Genomic DNA, 15,974 nt, shown 5'->3' on the forward strand with positions numbered 1-15,974 from the left:
GAGTGATGCCATTTCTTAAGTTAGTGCTTTGACACTGTGGCTTATTTTCTCAGTACATGTAAGACTTCAACATGCCCTGTCTTAAATCAGCTGCTGTATCCTTGATAGCCAGCAGGGGGCAGTGGTGAGTGTAGCAACTGTGGCACAGTGTCAACACTCAGCTCATCTGACATCTTTGGGGTTTTTTCTCTTCTCTCCTGTAGTGCTTGGTTGCAATATGGAATATTAATCTACTTCTGGTTCATTATTAATAAATAGTTTACTTGACACTTAACACTTAAACAACCATCTAGCTATAATGTGATTAGTGTTAGCTGAGTGGTTATGTTTCCTCGTAACTGGATGGTTGCTAGTTCAAGCCTTGCCAATGTTGGGCCCTTAACCATTCGATTTCTCAAGTTGGACTCAGTCAAAGTTGTAAGCTGCTTTGGATAAAAGTGTCCGCTAAATGCCGTAGAAGAGTAATTTGAGAATAGTGTGCTTTCATTTCTGAAGTATCACATACAGCAAACAAGCAAAAAACAAAACAAAAAGAGACAGACTAAACACATTCACATGATAATCTGGGAGTCCTCACATGCCCTCACCACTCTCTCTTGCCACATATTATTATTATTATTATTATTATTATTATTATTATTATTATTATTTTTACTCAGATCCTTTTATTCAAGAAGTGAATGTACTTCTGCCATCCTGACACTTCTGGTAGTTTCAGAAACAGTCAATGCCTAAAATCTACCAGGAGAGAGTGCCTAAAGGGAACACATAACTGCTGCAGACTCTAACAGCGAGAGAGAGAAGTAAAGCTATAGAGATATCACACTTAATCAATGATCTGTCTGATCTTTGTTACAAATGCAGTCAGTTTTCAACTTAAAGGTCTTTGTGCCAAGGATGAAAATCAGATGTCACTGCATAATTATTAAAATATTCACACTCAAGAAAATATCTCAGGCTCACAGTAAACAAAGGTATGCAGAAATAATTTAAGGTCATGTGTTCCCATGGGTGGATAATTCAGATTCAGGAAATGAAAATCACCCTCAGGATTTTGGTCCATTTAGATCTGTTTATTATCTTAAAAAAACCAGGCAGAGTTAGTCAGTGGAATTGATAAGTAGATACAAAATCATACCAGGACTGTGATTATTTAAGAGGAACTCACTCAAACCCCAGGGCACTATAAATATATTAAACCAGGGTTTTTGAATATGTAAACAGCAGTTTCACAATGTGCTGTGTGGGGAGTGTGTTGGCTCACTATCATCTGGTTAGTCTTCACATGTCTTCCTGTTTTTTTCTCATGCCTCCTCAAGCTTGGTCTGCTTCTCTTTGTCTCTGCACCCTCTGCCAGTTTTTATCTGTGTTTTTTCTGTTCATCACTCTTTTTCTCTCTCTCTCACGCTCTCATGGACATGACACATAGGCATGAAACTATCGGAATTTTCAATTACTTTCAATTGTAACTTCTTAAATGATTTTATTTATTTTTCATTAATCCACATACTGATATATTTTTATTTTAACATATTTAAATTCTTTTAAGGTCAGACCACTACACTAGAAAAGGATTTTTTCTGGTAGTGTAGGGACCTGCCATTGTGAAAGGGCAGGGGGGGGGGGGTTCTGATGCAATAAAAAGAGGAACAACCATCAAAGATTAAAATCTATCTCACACAGTTATGCAGTTAAAACCTTAAAGCTGCTGCTTCCATTTTTATTTAGTGTTCATAGAGTTGGTATGAGGTAAGAACCAATTTACTTTGGTATATACATACACTTTATATGCACATTTTAAAAGGGGGTTCTTTGTGGGTTCTCTAGTAAACGAAGCAGTTAAATATGAAACATTTTAGCTAATGGTTGCATTATACTCTTATTACTCTTATACTCTTACAATAGCTTTCTTACTACTACTACAAGCATACTACTACTACAACTACTACTGCTGATAATAAAAATATTAGTTATAATACTAATACTACTACTACTGCTCCTCCTCCTCCTCCTACTACCACTAATAGTAGTAGATTATTGTTGCTATTGATGTTAGTCTAATATATATATATATATAATGCAGGGTTGTGGATGCAAGTTTTAATTAGGAAGGAAGACAAAAAAACCACAACATTTTCATCCCTGTAACAACATTACAAACAACATTTTCATCCCTGTAATTACAGAGCTGTCTGTGATGATGTCAGTCCAAATAACCTCTGCCATTCCTCTTGTTTTTCTTATAATATCTGGTGAGTCTGAACTTTTTTTGCCAGATATTTTTGAACAAAAAAAACCCCAAAGCAAAACAGAGTGACAGACTAATGTGCTAGCCAATATTTGTATGTACAGTCATATTTGTGCAGTAGTGGCAGAGCTGTGCAGTGTGTTTGCCTCTGCTTTCCCGAAGGTTTGTTTAGCTCATCGTTCCTAACTCCAAATTATTCAAAATGCTAAATATCCATTTTAATACTTGAGCAGTAAATAACAATAACTGACACTTTTTTCTTTTTTTTGTGTTGCAGGGTTTGTTGTAGAGGGTGGGTGGAATGTGAATTACAGCCCCAAATCTATCTGTGCCCTAAATGTATCTACAGTGACCATGGGCTGTACTTACACGTACCCATCTGGTTATGTAATTGTTAAAACATTGTGGAGTACAGAGCTGGTTGAAGGTAATCAAGAGCCTTCTGACATATCTTTAGACGCCGAGTACAGAGACAGGGTTGAGTACCTCGGAGATAAACAGTCCAACTGCACCCTCATACTGAGAGATGTGACAGAACAGGACCAAAGGAAATACTACTTCAGGTTTATAACAAATACTGCTACAGGAAAATGGCAAGGTCAAGATGGAGTTCAGCTTTTTGTCACAGGTGAGCTACACAGTAATTGCACTCTGTCCTCAATGAGTGCCTCAGAGGACTCTACAGCAGTGATCTTCTATACCACACCTGGGGAAAAGTTTTAAGTGAGAAAAGGAAATGATTTGACCTTTTTTGAATAGTTAAAACACACAAAGACAGACTTAGACACACAATGAAGTGATTAAATGCTAAGGTCTTATTTGAGCAGTAAATGCTCCTAAAATCTCATTAGAGACTCATTATAAGACTCAGTCTATGCACTGATGCTCAAAATACTGCTGACAACCTTATTCAACAGATGCAGTATGAGGTGTAGCTTTGTTCTTTCTTATTCTCAGACCTCCAGGTGGAGACTCCTGAGGAAGTGGTGGAGGGAGATGACGTCACTCTCACGTGTAAAACCACATGCAATCTGACTGGTCCATCGTACATCTGGTACAAAAATGGGGTCAGTTTATCCTCCACCACCAAGGCCCTGAACCTGAAGACAGTCAGCAGTGAGCATGCAGGCAGTTACAGCTGTGCTGTACTGGGACAAAGCCATTCATCTTCCGCTGTTATTCTTGATGTCAGGTGTAAGTACAGATGCATTCATCTATTCTCATAAAACAACTATCTCAAGACCAACTCATATCAAGGCAATTATGGGTTTAAATATTTGGCAATTAAAATCTGACTATTTCTTTTACAACTAATTACTTTATCTGGTTTGCCCAACATTTATGCCTGAACTGAGAATATCAATAATCTTATTATTCCTATGATGTAGCAAAATGTTTGGGTGTTTTCTCTTTGACTAAAAAATTCAACTGACCTCAATATTTCTCACAGATGCTCCAAAAAGAGCATCAGTGTCCATCACTCCCTCTGGTGAAATAGTGGAAGGTAGTTCAGTGACTCTGACCTGCAGCAGTGATGCCAACCCACCTGTGCAGAGCTACAACTGGTATAAGGAGAAAACATTATTAGGAAAAGAAAACACATACATTATTCCTAATATCAGCTCTGAGGACAGTGGGGAATACAAGTGCAAGTCCACTAATCAACATGGATCAAAATACTCATCTGTAATACTGAATGTTATGTGTAAGTTAATGTTTGTACAATTTGAAATTCTGTGTTTTGTAAAGGTACAATAAAGACAATACTATGTGTAAGTTAATGTTTGTACAATTTGAAATTCTGTGTTTTGTAAAGGTACAATAAAGACAAACCTCCTCTGATGATTAAAGCATGCCATTGTTTCCTGGTTTTTAGATCCTCCAAAGAATGTATCAGTGTCCATCAGTCCCTCTGGTGAAATAGTGGAGGGCAGTTCAGTGACTCTGACCTGCAGCAGTGATGCCAACCCACCTGTGCAGAACTACACCTGGTTTAAAGAAGGAGGAACCTCACCTGTAGGATCTGGACAGACTTACAGCTTCACCATCAGCTCCAGTAGCAGTGGTTGGTACTACTGTGTGGCTCAGAACAAATATGGTTCTCACAGTTCTGCACTCTCAGTCATTTTAAAGGGTGAGAAATGGGTTTACACTATTATGGAATTAGATTAGAATTTTAGAGCTCCCATTTTGATGGTCTTTTATTTAAATAATATCTATTGATATTAATTATAATGATAACAATCTCTCTCTCTCTCTCTCTCTCTCTCTCTCTCTCTCTTAGCAAGAGTCTCCATGATTTTTTATATAGTTGTTGGAGTCTGTCTAACTGTGGTTGTAGTCCTACTCAGTGGAGTTTTCTGGACAAGGTAAAGATGTGTGTGTGTTTCATATTCATTAAAAGTTATTGCTATTATTATTATTATTATTGTTATTATTATTATTATTATTATTATTATTATTATTATTGTGTCAGGAGAAAACTAAGAGATGATTTGCCTGAAGAACCTATGTTAAAACAGGTAAGGCCATACTGATACCACAGCATTTTTAATCTAGTTTTCATTTTGTTACTCTGTGAACTCAGGAAATATATGTGTAATGTAGAGCAAAGTGAGGTAGGATGCAAATGTGGAGATGAGCAACAAACCGTGGTCATTATTAATCGCGGTCAACCGTCTAGGGTCAGTAGGCCAGGAGTCAGACATGAAACCATAAAAAATTATGCCCAGGAGTGTCAGAGAACAACAGAGAACAGGAAACACAAGACACCAGAAAGCAAACCAATGAATGTCCAGCAACGAAAAGAGAAAGACATGAGGTGTATATATACACAACTAGGTTAAGGGGAAACGAGACAGCTGAAAAGCAAATAAACATAAATACGAGCATAAACAAAATCACATTGTGCTAGCACCATTGAATCAGCAGCAACAATGGGGGGAGACCAAGAGAATTTGAATGACAGCAATTTGGTAAAAAGCTAAAATCAGTACACATCTACCATGATCATGTAACCTGTTGTGAGTGTATTTTCTTTGCTGACTACTACAAGCATATAGGCAACAAACATTTACTTTATTAAAAAAATCTTATTTCTCTTGCTGTCTCTTTCATGTACTTATTTCAGTGTGGCCCTATCAATCCTTGAGTCAAGATACAGCTGCAAAGTATAATTTTTTCATCCTTCAGGAAAACATCTATAGCAATGTAACAGCAAGAGCTACAAGCAGTGATCCAGCCTCCAACCTGGATATGACCAATCAGGATGTTCAATATGCCAGTGTTGTGCCTCAGCAACATACTTATCCCAGGAAAGCTGAAGGTCCTGTGGTGAAAGCTGCTGTCTCTGGGCCAGTTGAGGAGTCTGAGTATGCTACTGCCCAACACCAACATCATCAGTTTATAGAGAAGGACTGCATTCAGTATGCCAGTGTGAAATTTACCTGCAATGGTCCAGCCAGCAGGTAAAAGAGAACATCACAATCAGGCTCTTAGTACTGCACTGTAACAGTGTAAATTTGAGCGAACGCTTTCAGAATGTTTTTCAGATTGATCACAGTTGGTTCCACTTTTGTCTTTGATTACAGGTGTGTTGGTCTCTCACTTGAGGATTCCTTAGTGATCTACAGCAGTGTGAAATGAACAATATACACACATGTTTTTAGGACCAGTATTATCAGCAGTTGAGAGAGCTGTCATCTTTATTAGACACCTTAATGAAATGAGAAGACAAATCACCAGATGGAACTACCAAATTACATTTTAACTTGATATAATCTAAGACAGTATTTCAGTACACACATACACACACACACACACACACACACACACATCATCCTCATTATCATCATCATAAATTTATGGAGAATATATCTATATATATCTATATCTATATCTATATCTATATATATATATATATATATATATATATATATATATATATATATATATATATATATATATATATATCCGTAGCGGTAAAAGTTTTTACAGAGCCAGGTTGCTGGCCCGGCGCCTATACCTCCTCCTTTCACATCTGGCACTTGGGAACCGGCAATGGTAGAGTTACGGAAACAACAAGCGAATATTCTAAACGATCCCATCAGCAAAGAGGACCTGGCCCTAACTTGATGACGGTGCTGGAGCAAACCCGCGAGGGTGTCCAACTCCTGATGCAGACCGGAACCTTCGATGCAAAAATGATTTCCAAATTAGGCACCTGGAACGTTAGAACTCTCTGCGAAGGTGGGAAGCTCGCCCAGCTTCTACACGAATTTGACAACTACAATCTTGACATATTGGGCGTCTCCGAAATGCGTTGGGCTGGATCAGGAAAGATCGTAAGTGATGGCAAGTCAGTCCTGTATTCAGGACATGAGGAGCACCATATTCATGGTGTCGGATTGGTGCTTAGTAAAAAGGCATCATGTGCACTGCTTGGATGGAAACCTGTCAATGATCGCATCATCACCACACGATTTCAATCAAGAAACGCTAAAACTTCCATCATCCAAGTATACGCTCCAACCGAAGACTCCGATGACGATCAGAAGGATACGTTCTACGGACTGCTACACGACACCATTGACACCCAAGACACCCATGACGTTAAACTTCTCATTGGTGATTTTAATGCACAAATTATCGATGACCGTCGTGGCTTAAAAAACGTCATTGGTCCACACAGTTCGTGGCGACAGACCAACAATAATGGTGAACGACTTCTATCCTTTAGCAATATGAACAATTTCTGCATTGGTAACACATACTTCCGACACAAAAACATCCATAAGAAAACCTGGCGATCGCCGGATGGAGCCACATACAATGAAATTGACTTTATCTGTATCTCTCGGCGATGGCGTCCAGCACTGTTGGACGTCAGAGCCTATCGCGGGGCGGACGTTGGATCGGACCATTATCTCGTATGATCCTCAATTCGGTTACGGCTCAAACGGAGAGAACAAAAGCAACGACAACGTCCTTACGCTGTGGAGAAGCTGAAAGACTTTGGCACCACACCGCCACCTTCAGACCTGGTAGTTAATCTTGATCTAATCACTATCGAGGAAACTAAGGTGGCTATTCGAACACTCCAAGCCAACAAAGCACCCGGCCTAGACGAGATAGCACCGGAAATGCTAAAGCATGGTGGAGACGCAATTGCAAACACCCTCACAGTGCTGTTCAACAAGTGCTGGCAAGATCAGAGCGTCCCAAGTGCCTGGAGGAAAGGAGTAATCGTTAAACTCCCCAAGAAAGGCAATACCGCCGACTGCAACTGGAAGGGCATTACACTCCTCTCGGTTCCTGGGAAAGTCTTCTGCAGCGTTCTATTACGGCGCCTTCAACAAGCAGTGGACGAAATTCTCCAGGAAGAGCAAGCCGGATTCAGAGTGGGCCAATCGTGCAGTGAGCAGATTTACATGCTTCAGAATATCATCAAACAGTGCATCGAATTCCAGCGCCCCCTGCTCATCAACTTTATCGACTTCAAAAAGGCTTTTGATAGCATCCACAGGGGCTCCTTGTGGAAAATTGTACGAGCCTACGGCATTCCACAGCGGTTTGTGAACGTCTTCCAGAACCTGTATATCAGCTCTAGCTGCTGCGTCAGGACAGACGATGGCTACACAGACTTCTTCAGCATCGAAACCGGAGTCAAGCAAGGATGTATCCTGTCGCCAATTCTCTTCTCGCTCACAGTCGACTACGTCATGAAAAAGGCGATGATGAGCCCAGTGACTGGAATCCCTTGGACAAACGGATCTCATCTCACTGATCTCGATTTCGCAGATGACATTGCTTTGCTAGCGAATACAAAACCGGCTCTACAATCCATGACAGCATGCCTTGAGGGCGAAGCGGAAAAGGTTGGCTTGCGCATTAACACAGACAAAACCAAGGTCATGCGGGTGAATTGTCAAACAAAGGTGCAGATAACTATTGGGCAGCAAACGGTGGAGGACATCGACGAGTTCACATATCTCGGCAGCATAGTATCCAATAATGACGGTGGCTCAGAAGCGAACGTTCGATGTAGGATCAGAAAGGCGGCGGGTGTGTTCTACACCGCATCTGGTCCTCAACAACAATCAATACAGAAATCAAAATGCGTCTGTACTCCACGATCTTCATCCCAACTGCCATTTACGCCAGTGAAACCTGGAGGAACACAAAGAGGATAGCCCAGAAACTAAACGTTTTCCATCAACAGTGCCTACGCCGAATATTGGGTATCTCGTATAAGGACAGAATTAGCAATGAGGAAGTTTTCAATGGAGTGGATTGCGGAAGCTGGAAGAAATTGTCACCGCACGCAGAATGTGCCTCACTGGTCATGTCCCACGTCTTCCAGACAAACGCATCTCAAAGGCAGCTGTACACTGGACACCGACAGGAGGAAAGCGAAAGCAAGGCCGACCCAAAACCACCTGGAGATCAACCTTCATCGCCGACCTAAAAACTATTGACATACGCTCATTGGACGAAGCCAGAGACGCTGCAGCCGATAGGACCCGTTGGAGAGCGCTTGTTGCCCAATGCACCAAGGAGTGCGGGAGGAACTAAAGTAAAAAAAGTTATATATTTATATATATATATATATATATATATTTATATAGTTATATATATATATATGAGTTTGTGTGTTTGTATGTATCTTACTTACCCTTGCTGAGGTTGTGCAACTTTTCATTTACAGTTCATTTAAATTTTTTCAATCTTTGGGTTTCATATAGAAGCTAACTTTGCTTATATGTTACTACAGTCAACTGCAGCTATTGTTGAGACTATAGCCAAGAGTTCTTTAAGACTATAAATGTGACAATAACCTCAAAATGTAATTATTCTTATTCTGTAATTTTTATTTTATTATGTGTAGAACAATTAATGAATTGTCACTGCTCCCCTCTGTTTAAACTTAACCTTCATAGGGAGATTGAAATAGTGTTTAATATTGTCTACAGACCTTTATGTAAGTCCAGAGGCTGAGTGATTTTGTTCTTGTGCTGAGGTCCACTCTCAGCTGTGCCTATATTCTGAATCCTTCCAGCACAACAGTGCTTTACCAGGTTGTGTAGAATTACTGGAAGAATCACCTATATTGCCCTCAGATCTTGTAGACCAGAACCTATCAATCACTGGAGACTAGCACAACAGTGCTTTAGCAGGTTGTGTAAAGTTTCGTTCAGAAGACAAATGTTCACCATCCCATGTAGAGGAGTAGGCCTGCAGAGTAAATGCTAGCATTATTTGTATAGATGAAGGCTGTAGTATCCACTTATATGCTTTTTATTTTTTGCCTTTTTTAGACTTGTATGAATTATTATTTATTCACTTTTTTAAAAAAATTATTCAAGTCCTTTTATTCATTTATTCACCTATTGTTGTTGAGATTTTCATTTTCCATGGCTGATCACAGCTGTAAAAGCCTCACAATGCTCAAACTACAAGAGTAAATTGCGTTTTACAGCTTGGACTGGTAATGCTTGAAGTGTCTTAGATTATCAGAAACATTAAAATAAGCCATCCTTGGGTTCCCCACGACTGCGATTAGAAAGCATCACATAACAAAGAAAAGACTGCCCTCCTGTTGTTAGTGGGATGTGCTACTTTAACACAGAGATGTAACACAGAAGGGTCTACAAGGTCTACAATACATTATGTAGAGATGTAGCACAAGAAAACTTGTTAATTCTAAACTCTTTCACCATTTAGCAAAGGTTTGGATTTAAAGTTTCCCTCATTTGTTCATATTGTGATGCCTTTGCAAATATGTCATTTCAGACAAATCCAGGTTGACAGAGCTGCACAAGGTGTGAGAGGATGAAGTTCAAGGCAAGACTCTAGAACTTCAAAATATTAGACTGAATTAAGATAACGTGGACTAAGTCTGATGCAAGTGTATGCATATAATAGTTGGAATTTGATTCGCTGAGTGTGGGTGACATTTCAAAACGGTTGATTTTAAGATTGAGGTGCTGATTCTACTGGTGATTTTGTCCTTAGGTAGATGATTTATCAGCTATTGCTCAGATTAAAAAAAAAATTTTTTGGCTTCAACAGGCTGTAATCAGTGATAATATTCACAAAGCTGAGGAATAAGATTCACTGTGACTAGAGGGATAAATTCTGGTTTCTAGTAGAGAGAAGTATGGTGTGCGTAATTGTTTAGAGCTTCTCATTGGTGTGTTGACTGGATGTAAAAACATTGTGCATGTGTTGATTGGATGTGAAAGTTGTGTGTTGATTGTACAGCATCCTTGTATTCTGAGAAACGTGCTGTATAAGTGTACCTAATACAAATTATAATAAAATGTCTGTATTTCACCTGGATATAGCAGTAATTGTTTTCCCTTTTAAAATCAGTCAGTCTAGACTTGGAGGAAGTTTAGCTTATTGTCATGATGAGAGTCTCGGTGTATGAAAACCAAGGTTGTGACAGCGGCCTGAGTGCTGCAGAGCATGGAACAGGACGCACAGACTCCATTGACTTGGAGAAGCATTTAATAACAGTCAGAAAGGTGACTCATTTAATGATTTTATTATTCATCAGCTGCCCAGCTATCACAAAACATCAAAGAAAGTCATTTAAAATCCAAGCACATTTAAAGTGTATTAAAGGCCTTTAAATGGGATTATTCACACTAGGCCTGGCTTTCTTACATAACAGGTGACTTAATCCTGCCCCCACACATCCACTAAACAGGAGATTTAGTTCTGCCCCCACACATCCACTAAACAGCTGTTTCCCACTGATACACATACTTTTTTTTTTTAATTTCAGGGATAAATATGGGAATAATGAATGGTTTATTGGATGTTAATATTAAACACATCCACAGAAGACTGCATCCAAGACGAGAGGTACTTAGGTAAAGGATAAGCATGTTTCTAAACACAATTATTTTTTACCCTTCTGTAAGCAGTAAAAGAATTTCAAGTTCAAATAATTTAAGTTAAAATGCAATATGGCACTTGTTTATTATACAAATCTGCACACAGTCTTTCCAAAATATTCATAGAACTTGTGAAATTTGCACTGCGGCATAGCGCTTGTGAAAGAGTCCACTTCCCGTAATTCCTTTAACTCACCCCACCACTTCCCATGGCTCTGGGTGTCTTGCAGAAGAGAATCTAGCTGTGCAAGATGAGAACAAAATTAGAATTAATAACCAGTTTGTGCATGTGTGTATTTTGTCCATGTATCATTACCTGTTAATATGGAGCATATTACTGTAACGGCCCGATCATGTGATTGTATGTTACTGGCACTCACACATCACGTAAACGGGGAACACCAACACTGACACTGAACAAAGGTACAAACAAAAGTAACGTGAACAGACGCATTAACCGACAACTAAACACACACCCCTACAGCAGTTTAAATACAGACGACATAGCAAGACTAAACAGCTGCAGGTGTGTGCTAAACAACATGGGCGTGGTTACAAACGAGACAAACAATTAACTCCCATTGCACACGGTGGGCCGCACCACGTGACAGTGAGAGGGGATCGTTCCGTGACAGTTACCCCTAGTTTGTAGGGAATAGCGAGACACAGTACTCGGGCATGGAGGTGACTGGTGACGGATCCTGGAGGAATGACTGCAGCATTCAGCAGCGGGTCCAGGAGGTCCAGAGGCGCAGCTGTGTCTGGCGGCGGGTCTGGGAGGTCCGGAGGTGCGGCTGCTGCCGGCTGGGATTCCTGGAGCTCTGTAGGTGTTGTCCCAAGAACAGACCTCGGAAAAACAACCTGGGCTGATGATGAAAACAATGAATACACAGCATTCATACAACGTCTATGCGATGCGATTAAAATAGCATTTCCTGTGTGAATAGACATGACTAGAATAGCCACATGCAAACAAAAGGAGGAGGAAACAGCCTCACACTACTTAGCGCTTTTTACTGATGCACACAACGCACACAGCGGACTGGCTTATCTGCCCCGCAACTGAACATTGTAGTAGGCCCACAGGTGAGAGCAGATGTTGTTAATCTGCTTGCCCATGACTGCTGATGACAGAGGAAAACAAAATCCAAACAGCTCAACAATGTTCTGCTTAAAACCAACTGCATGGGTAAAAGTCCAGTGAGGGCCAGGCCCAGTGATCCGAGTTCACCACAGATGAAAACATAGGCCTTCATCCTTCATCTAGGTCCAACTACACTGCCTTAACTGTGTGCAGATTGGATATAAAAGGCTCTGAATGTATTGTGCCTTTTGTGCATCTATGAATCTGCAGTTCCTTACTGGGATTAGATGGTCTAGATGATTTGTGTCTGTGTGTGTGTTACATTCTGGTTTGCTGCCCTCTGCAGAGTGTACAGAGTCAGACCTGGATATGGTTAAAGATGCAGGAGCCAATATAGTGTGTCTTGGCTACATGTCTCATAGGGAGGGAAAGTCACTATAGACATCAGCTAGAATGATATTTGTCCAAAAACACATTAACCAAAAGCACACTGTGACTGTGGCATTGAGAGGGTGTGTTCCTTGAGCAGCAACTGCACTTAGTTTCCCTTTTATTCCTCTTTCCTTTGTTCCCAGTTGGACTTTGAGCAGTGACTGAAAAGAGCTGCTGTATACAGATATACAGTTATGTTACATGGTGGTGGTGGTGGTCCCCACAGTTGATCAGTTTCCCTGATTCAGGGCCCAAATGGCCTGTGGGAAGAAGCTCCTCTTCAGCCTCTCTGTCTTGGTCTTCAGGGAGCGAAAGCGCCTCCCTGACCTCAACAGAGAGAAGAGTCTATTGTTGGGATGGGTGGGGTCCTTCACAATTTTCCTGGCCTTGGTCTGGCACCGCTTGTAGTAGATGGTCTGCAGGTCAGGAAGTTCCGTGTGAGTGATGCGCTCTACTGAACGCATTACCCTTTGGAGTGCTTGTGTGTCCTGCTTGGTGCTATTCCCAAACCAGACTGTGATGTTCCCCGTGAGGATGCTCTCAATAGTGCAGGTGTAGAAGTTCTGCAGTACTTTGGAGGGCAGTCTGAAGTCTCTTAGGCATCTGAGGTGGTAAAGACGCTGACAAGCCTTCTTTGCCAAGGAGTTGGTATGGCGGGACCAGGACAGGTCCTGCGAGAAGAGGGGACATTTCAGGATCCGATCCTTCTCCTGAGGGCTAAGTTGCTGAAGCCTGGCCGTGTGCAGGCCTGAACTCCTGCTTTGAGCATATATTATTTATTTATTTTTAATTGTATTAATAAAGATTGGTTCATTTCCAATATTCAGCTATGTTAACCAGTTTCAGCAGCGAATTCGTCTGTGATGTTAACCACTGAGCAGTGAGGGAGCAGCTCATTCCCACCGTGTGTGTGTAGGTGGGCTTCTGTATATAGCACACACTCAAACACACACCCACATAAGGAGTGAGTGCTTGGGACGCTTGCCCTGTACTTCTACTTGGCCTTTTCATTGAGCATTTTGTATGCCAGAAAATTACAAAATGAAATGTTTTTAAGCCTCTTTATTTTCTACCAAAGATATCTCCACACTGCCAAGGAAAACTAACGAACACTCTTAGTAAAAGTTCAACATCTTGAGAGGAAATAGACCAAGAAAAAAAAAAGTTGTTAAAATTACATTGAAGCACACAAGAGTTCCAGAGAAAAAGGAGAGACATTTTTTAGAGAGGCATTACAGCCCTTGTGTGATTTGCATGACTTGCACTATGCAAACTTCTACATTTTAAAGTTCTTGGTATGACAATTGAGGGATGTTGCAATCAAACTGCTACTCGTAGCAGTTTATCGCCATTATTGTGACACAAGTGTGATTCTGTACTTATAAGACACACTTGTTCACATGCATGTTGTTGACTTTTGTGTCTCATGGGGTTTGAGAATATAACCAGGAGTTACAGCTGAAAATACTACAATACCAAAGACGCTTCTACGCTTGGTGAAAGGTAAGGGTGATCTGGACATTATCGCTGCACACTGGCTGCTGTAAAGACAGAAGTTTGTTGCTAGTTCTCTGACCTTCTATTATTCTGTCAATAAAAATGAGGCCAGCATTTATCCATCTTCCTGCTGACGTGTATGAGCTTACAGTGAACCTTGTTGGGAAAAGCAGAGGTTTTTGAAGTATGTTATAGTTGTTCATGGCATGTTAAATTGGTCATCACAACCAAAGACAGTAGCATCATATCAACAGATATTCATTAAAAAATGTGTGTGTATGTGTCTGTGCTTGTGTGCATGTGCAACTAAATGATCATTATGAACACTGAACCAGAGGTGAAGTAGATCTAGGAGTTATGAACAAAAGAGTGACAGTCAAGAACTACAGTCCTTACAGAAAAATGACTTGTGTGCATAAATGTACTCAAAATGGAATCCCAAGAAGAAATGAAAACTAACAAACACTGTTAGTAAAAGTTCAACATCTTGAGAGGAAATGGCTCATTATGCTGACCTGAATTTAATGTTTTCATTTATGCTTATTTAAGGTTAAAATCTGGGGTGAATTTTATTAGGTGAATCAGATGAATTTTAACCATGGTTACAGACAGAAATATCATACATGGTTACAGGCAGTTATCCTGAACAACTGCTGGTAAGATCTCTTTCCATTCATTCATTCATTCATTCATTCATTCATTCATTCAGTAAGTCTGCAACATATTATGTTGTGTGGGTCGTACTGAATGGTGAAATCATAGGTGGCCAGTGCAGAGAGCCCTTGCACTTGTCAGTACATACATGAGAGGATTATTATCATTCCTCAATGTAAACTTTTCACCATAAAGACAGCCATGAAATTGATCCACAACAGCCCATTTCAGTGCAAAAAAACTCTAATTGGTGTATGGGATAATTCTGTCAGGATGCTCCTGACAGAGGACTGCACCTAGGCCCTTTAGGCTTGCATCCACGTGACATATATAGGGTTTTGCTGGGTCAGCACATGCGAGTACTGGTGCATGAGTGAGATAACTGATCACTGTGTGGAAGGCTTAATAAAATGGTAGATGTAGTCAAATGCATAAATAGGATATGAAAATGTTATATAAAAAAACTGGTGTTATACTGTTTGGAATGCACAATGTTCAAGAAATGTCATTTCTTGTCTCATTGGGGTTAACATACACAACAGCTAGAGAACTGTGAACAGTGATTTCAAAATAATATTTACTCCATACACATCTGTGTGTTGGTGGTTTATTCATGAGTAATTACCTACATGGTACGTTTCAGTGTGTCTCTTTCTAAGGGTGCAAATAGTGAGCAGGGCCACTATTGACATGATGGCTGCAACACTCAGAAAAAGAGGAGCATACCATGAAGTATCTGTGAGCACTAAAAGAGTGAAAGACATACAAACTGTGTCCATCACTGAGTATATTCTCCCACATATGACACAAGAGGCTAATTAAAACCCACATTTCCTTCTGGCAAGGGTAAAGTGCTGATTTGTCCATCCTGAACAGGAGAAACCATTACACTCATTGTGGGAAGAGACCTGCCTGCCACTGAGATCTGAGGTTTTGTGCTGGTCCATGTCCTGGGGGTTGTAGGAGCTACATGTAGGACTGAAGCAAAACACACCTTTATATTAAATTGCATGTGAATTGCTTTTTTTTTTTTTTGCTACAGACACACCTCTCATTATGAGTCATACAGATTTTCCTTACAATCCAAAACTTGAAGGTGCACCTTTTAAAATGTGTCTTTTATAACTGTCTCCACTCCACACCAGTAGGTCCCAGA

General features: G+C 40.3%; 1 protein-coding gene across 1 annotated transcript; it reads left to right on the forward strand.

Moving 5' to 3' along the window:
- Window positions 1-1,686: 1,686 nt before the first annotated feature.
- LOC118242653 (B-cell receptor CD22-like) lies at window positions 1,687-6,076 on the forward strand. The gene is made up of 11 exons (XM_035534700.1): window positions 1,687-1,749; window positions 2,187-2,252; window positions 2,526-2,876; window positions 3,206-3,442; window positions 3,699-3,953; window positions 4,125-4,144; window positions 4,211-4,382; window positions 4,533-4,617; window positions 4,725-4,770; window positions 5,441-5,715; window positions 5,839-6,076. Exons 2-11 carry the CDS (start codon window positions 2,198-2,200, stop codon window positions 5,891-5,893), a joined length of 1,551 nt encoding a protein of 516 aa, XP_035390593.1. The 5' UTR covers window positions 1,687-1,749; window positions 2,187-2,197; the 3' UTR covers window positions 5,894-6,076.
- Window positions 6,077-15,974: the final 9,898 nt, after the last annotated feature.

This window comes from Electrophorus electricus, chromosome 16, assembly GCF_013358815.1.
Source record: "Electrophorus electricus isolate fEleEle1 chromosome 16, fEleEle1.pri, whole genome shotgun sequence".
Classification (NCBI taxonomy): Eukaryota; Metazoa; Chordata; class Actinopteri; order Gymnotiformes; family Gymnotidae; genus Electrophorus; species Electrophorus electricus.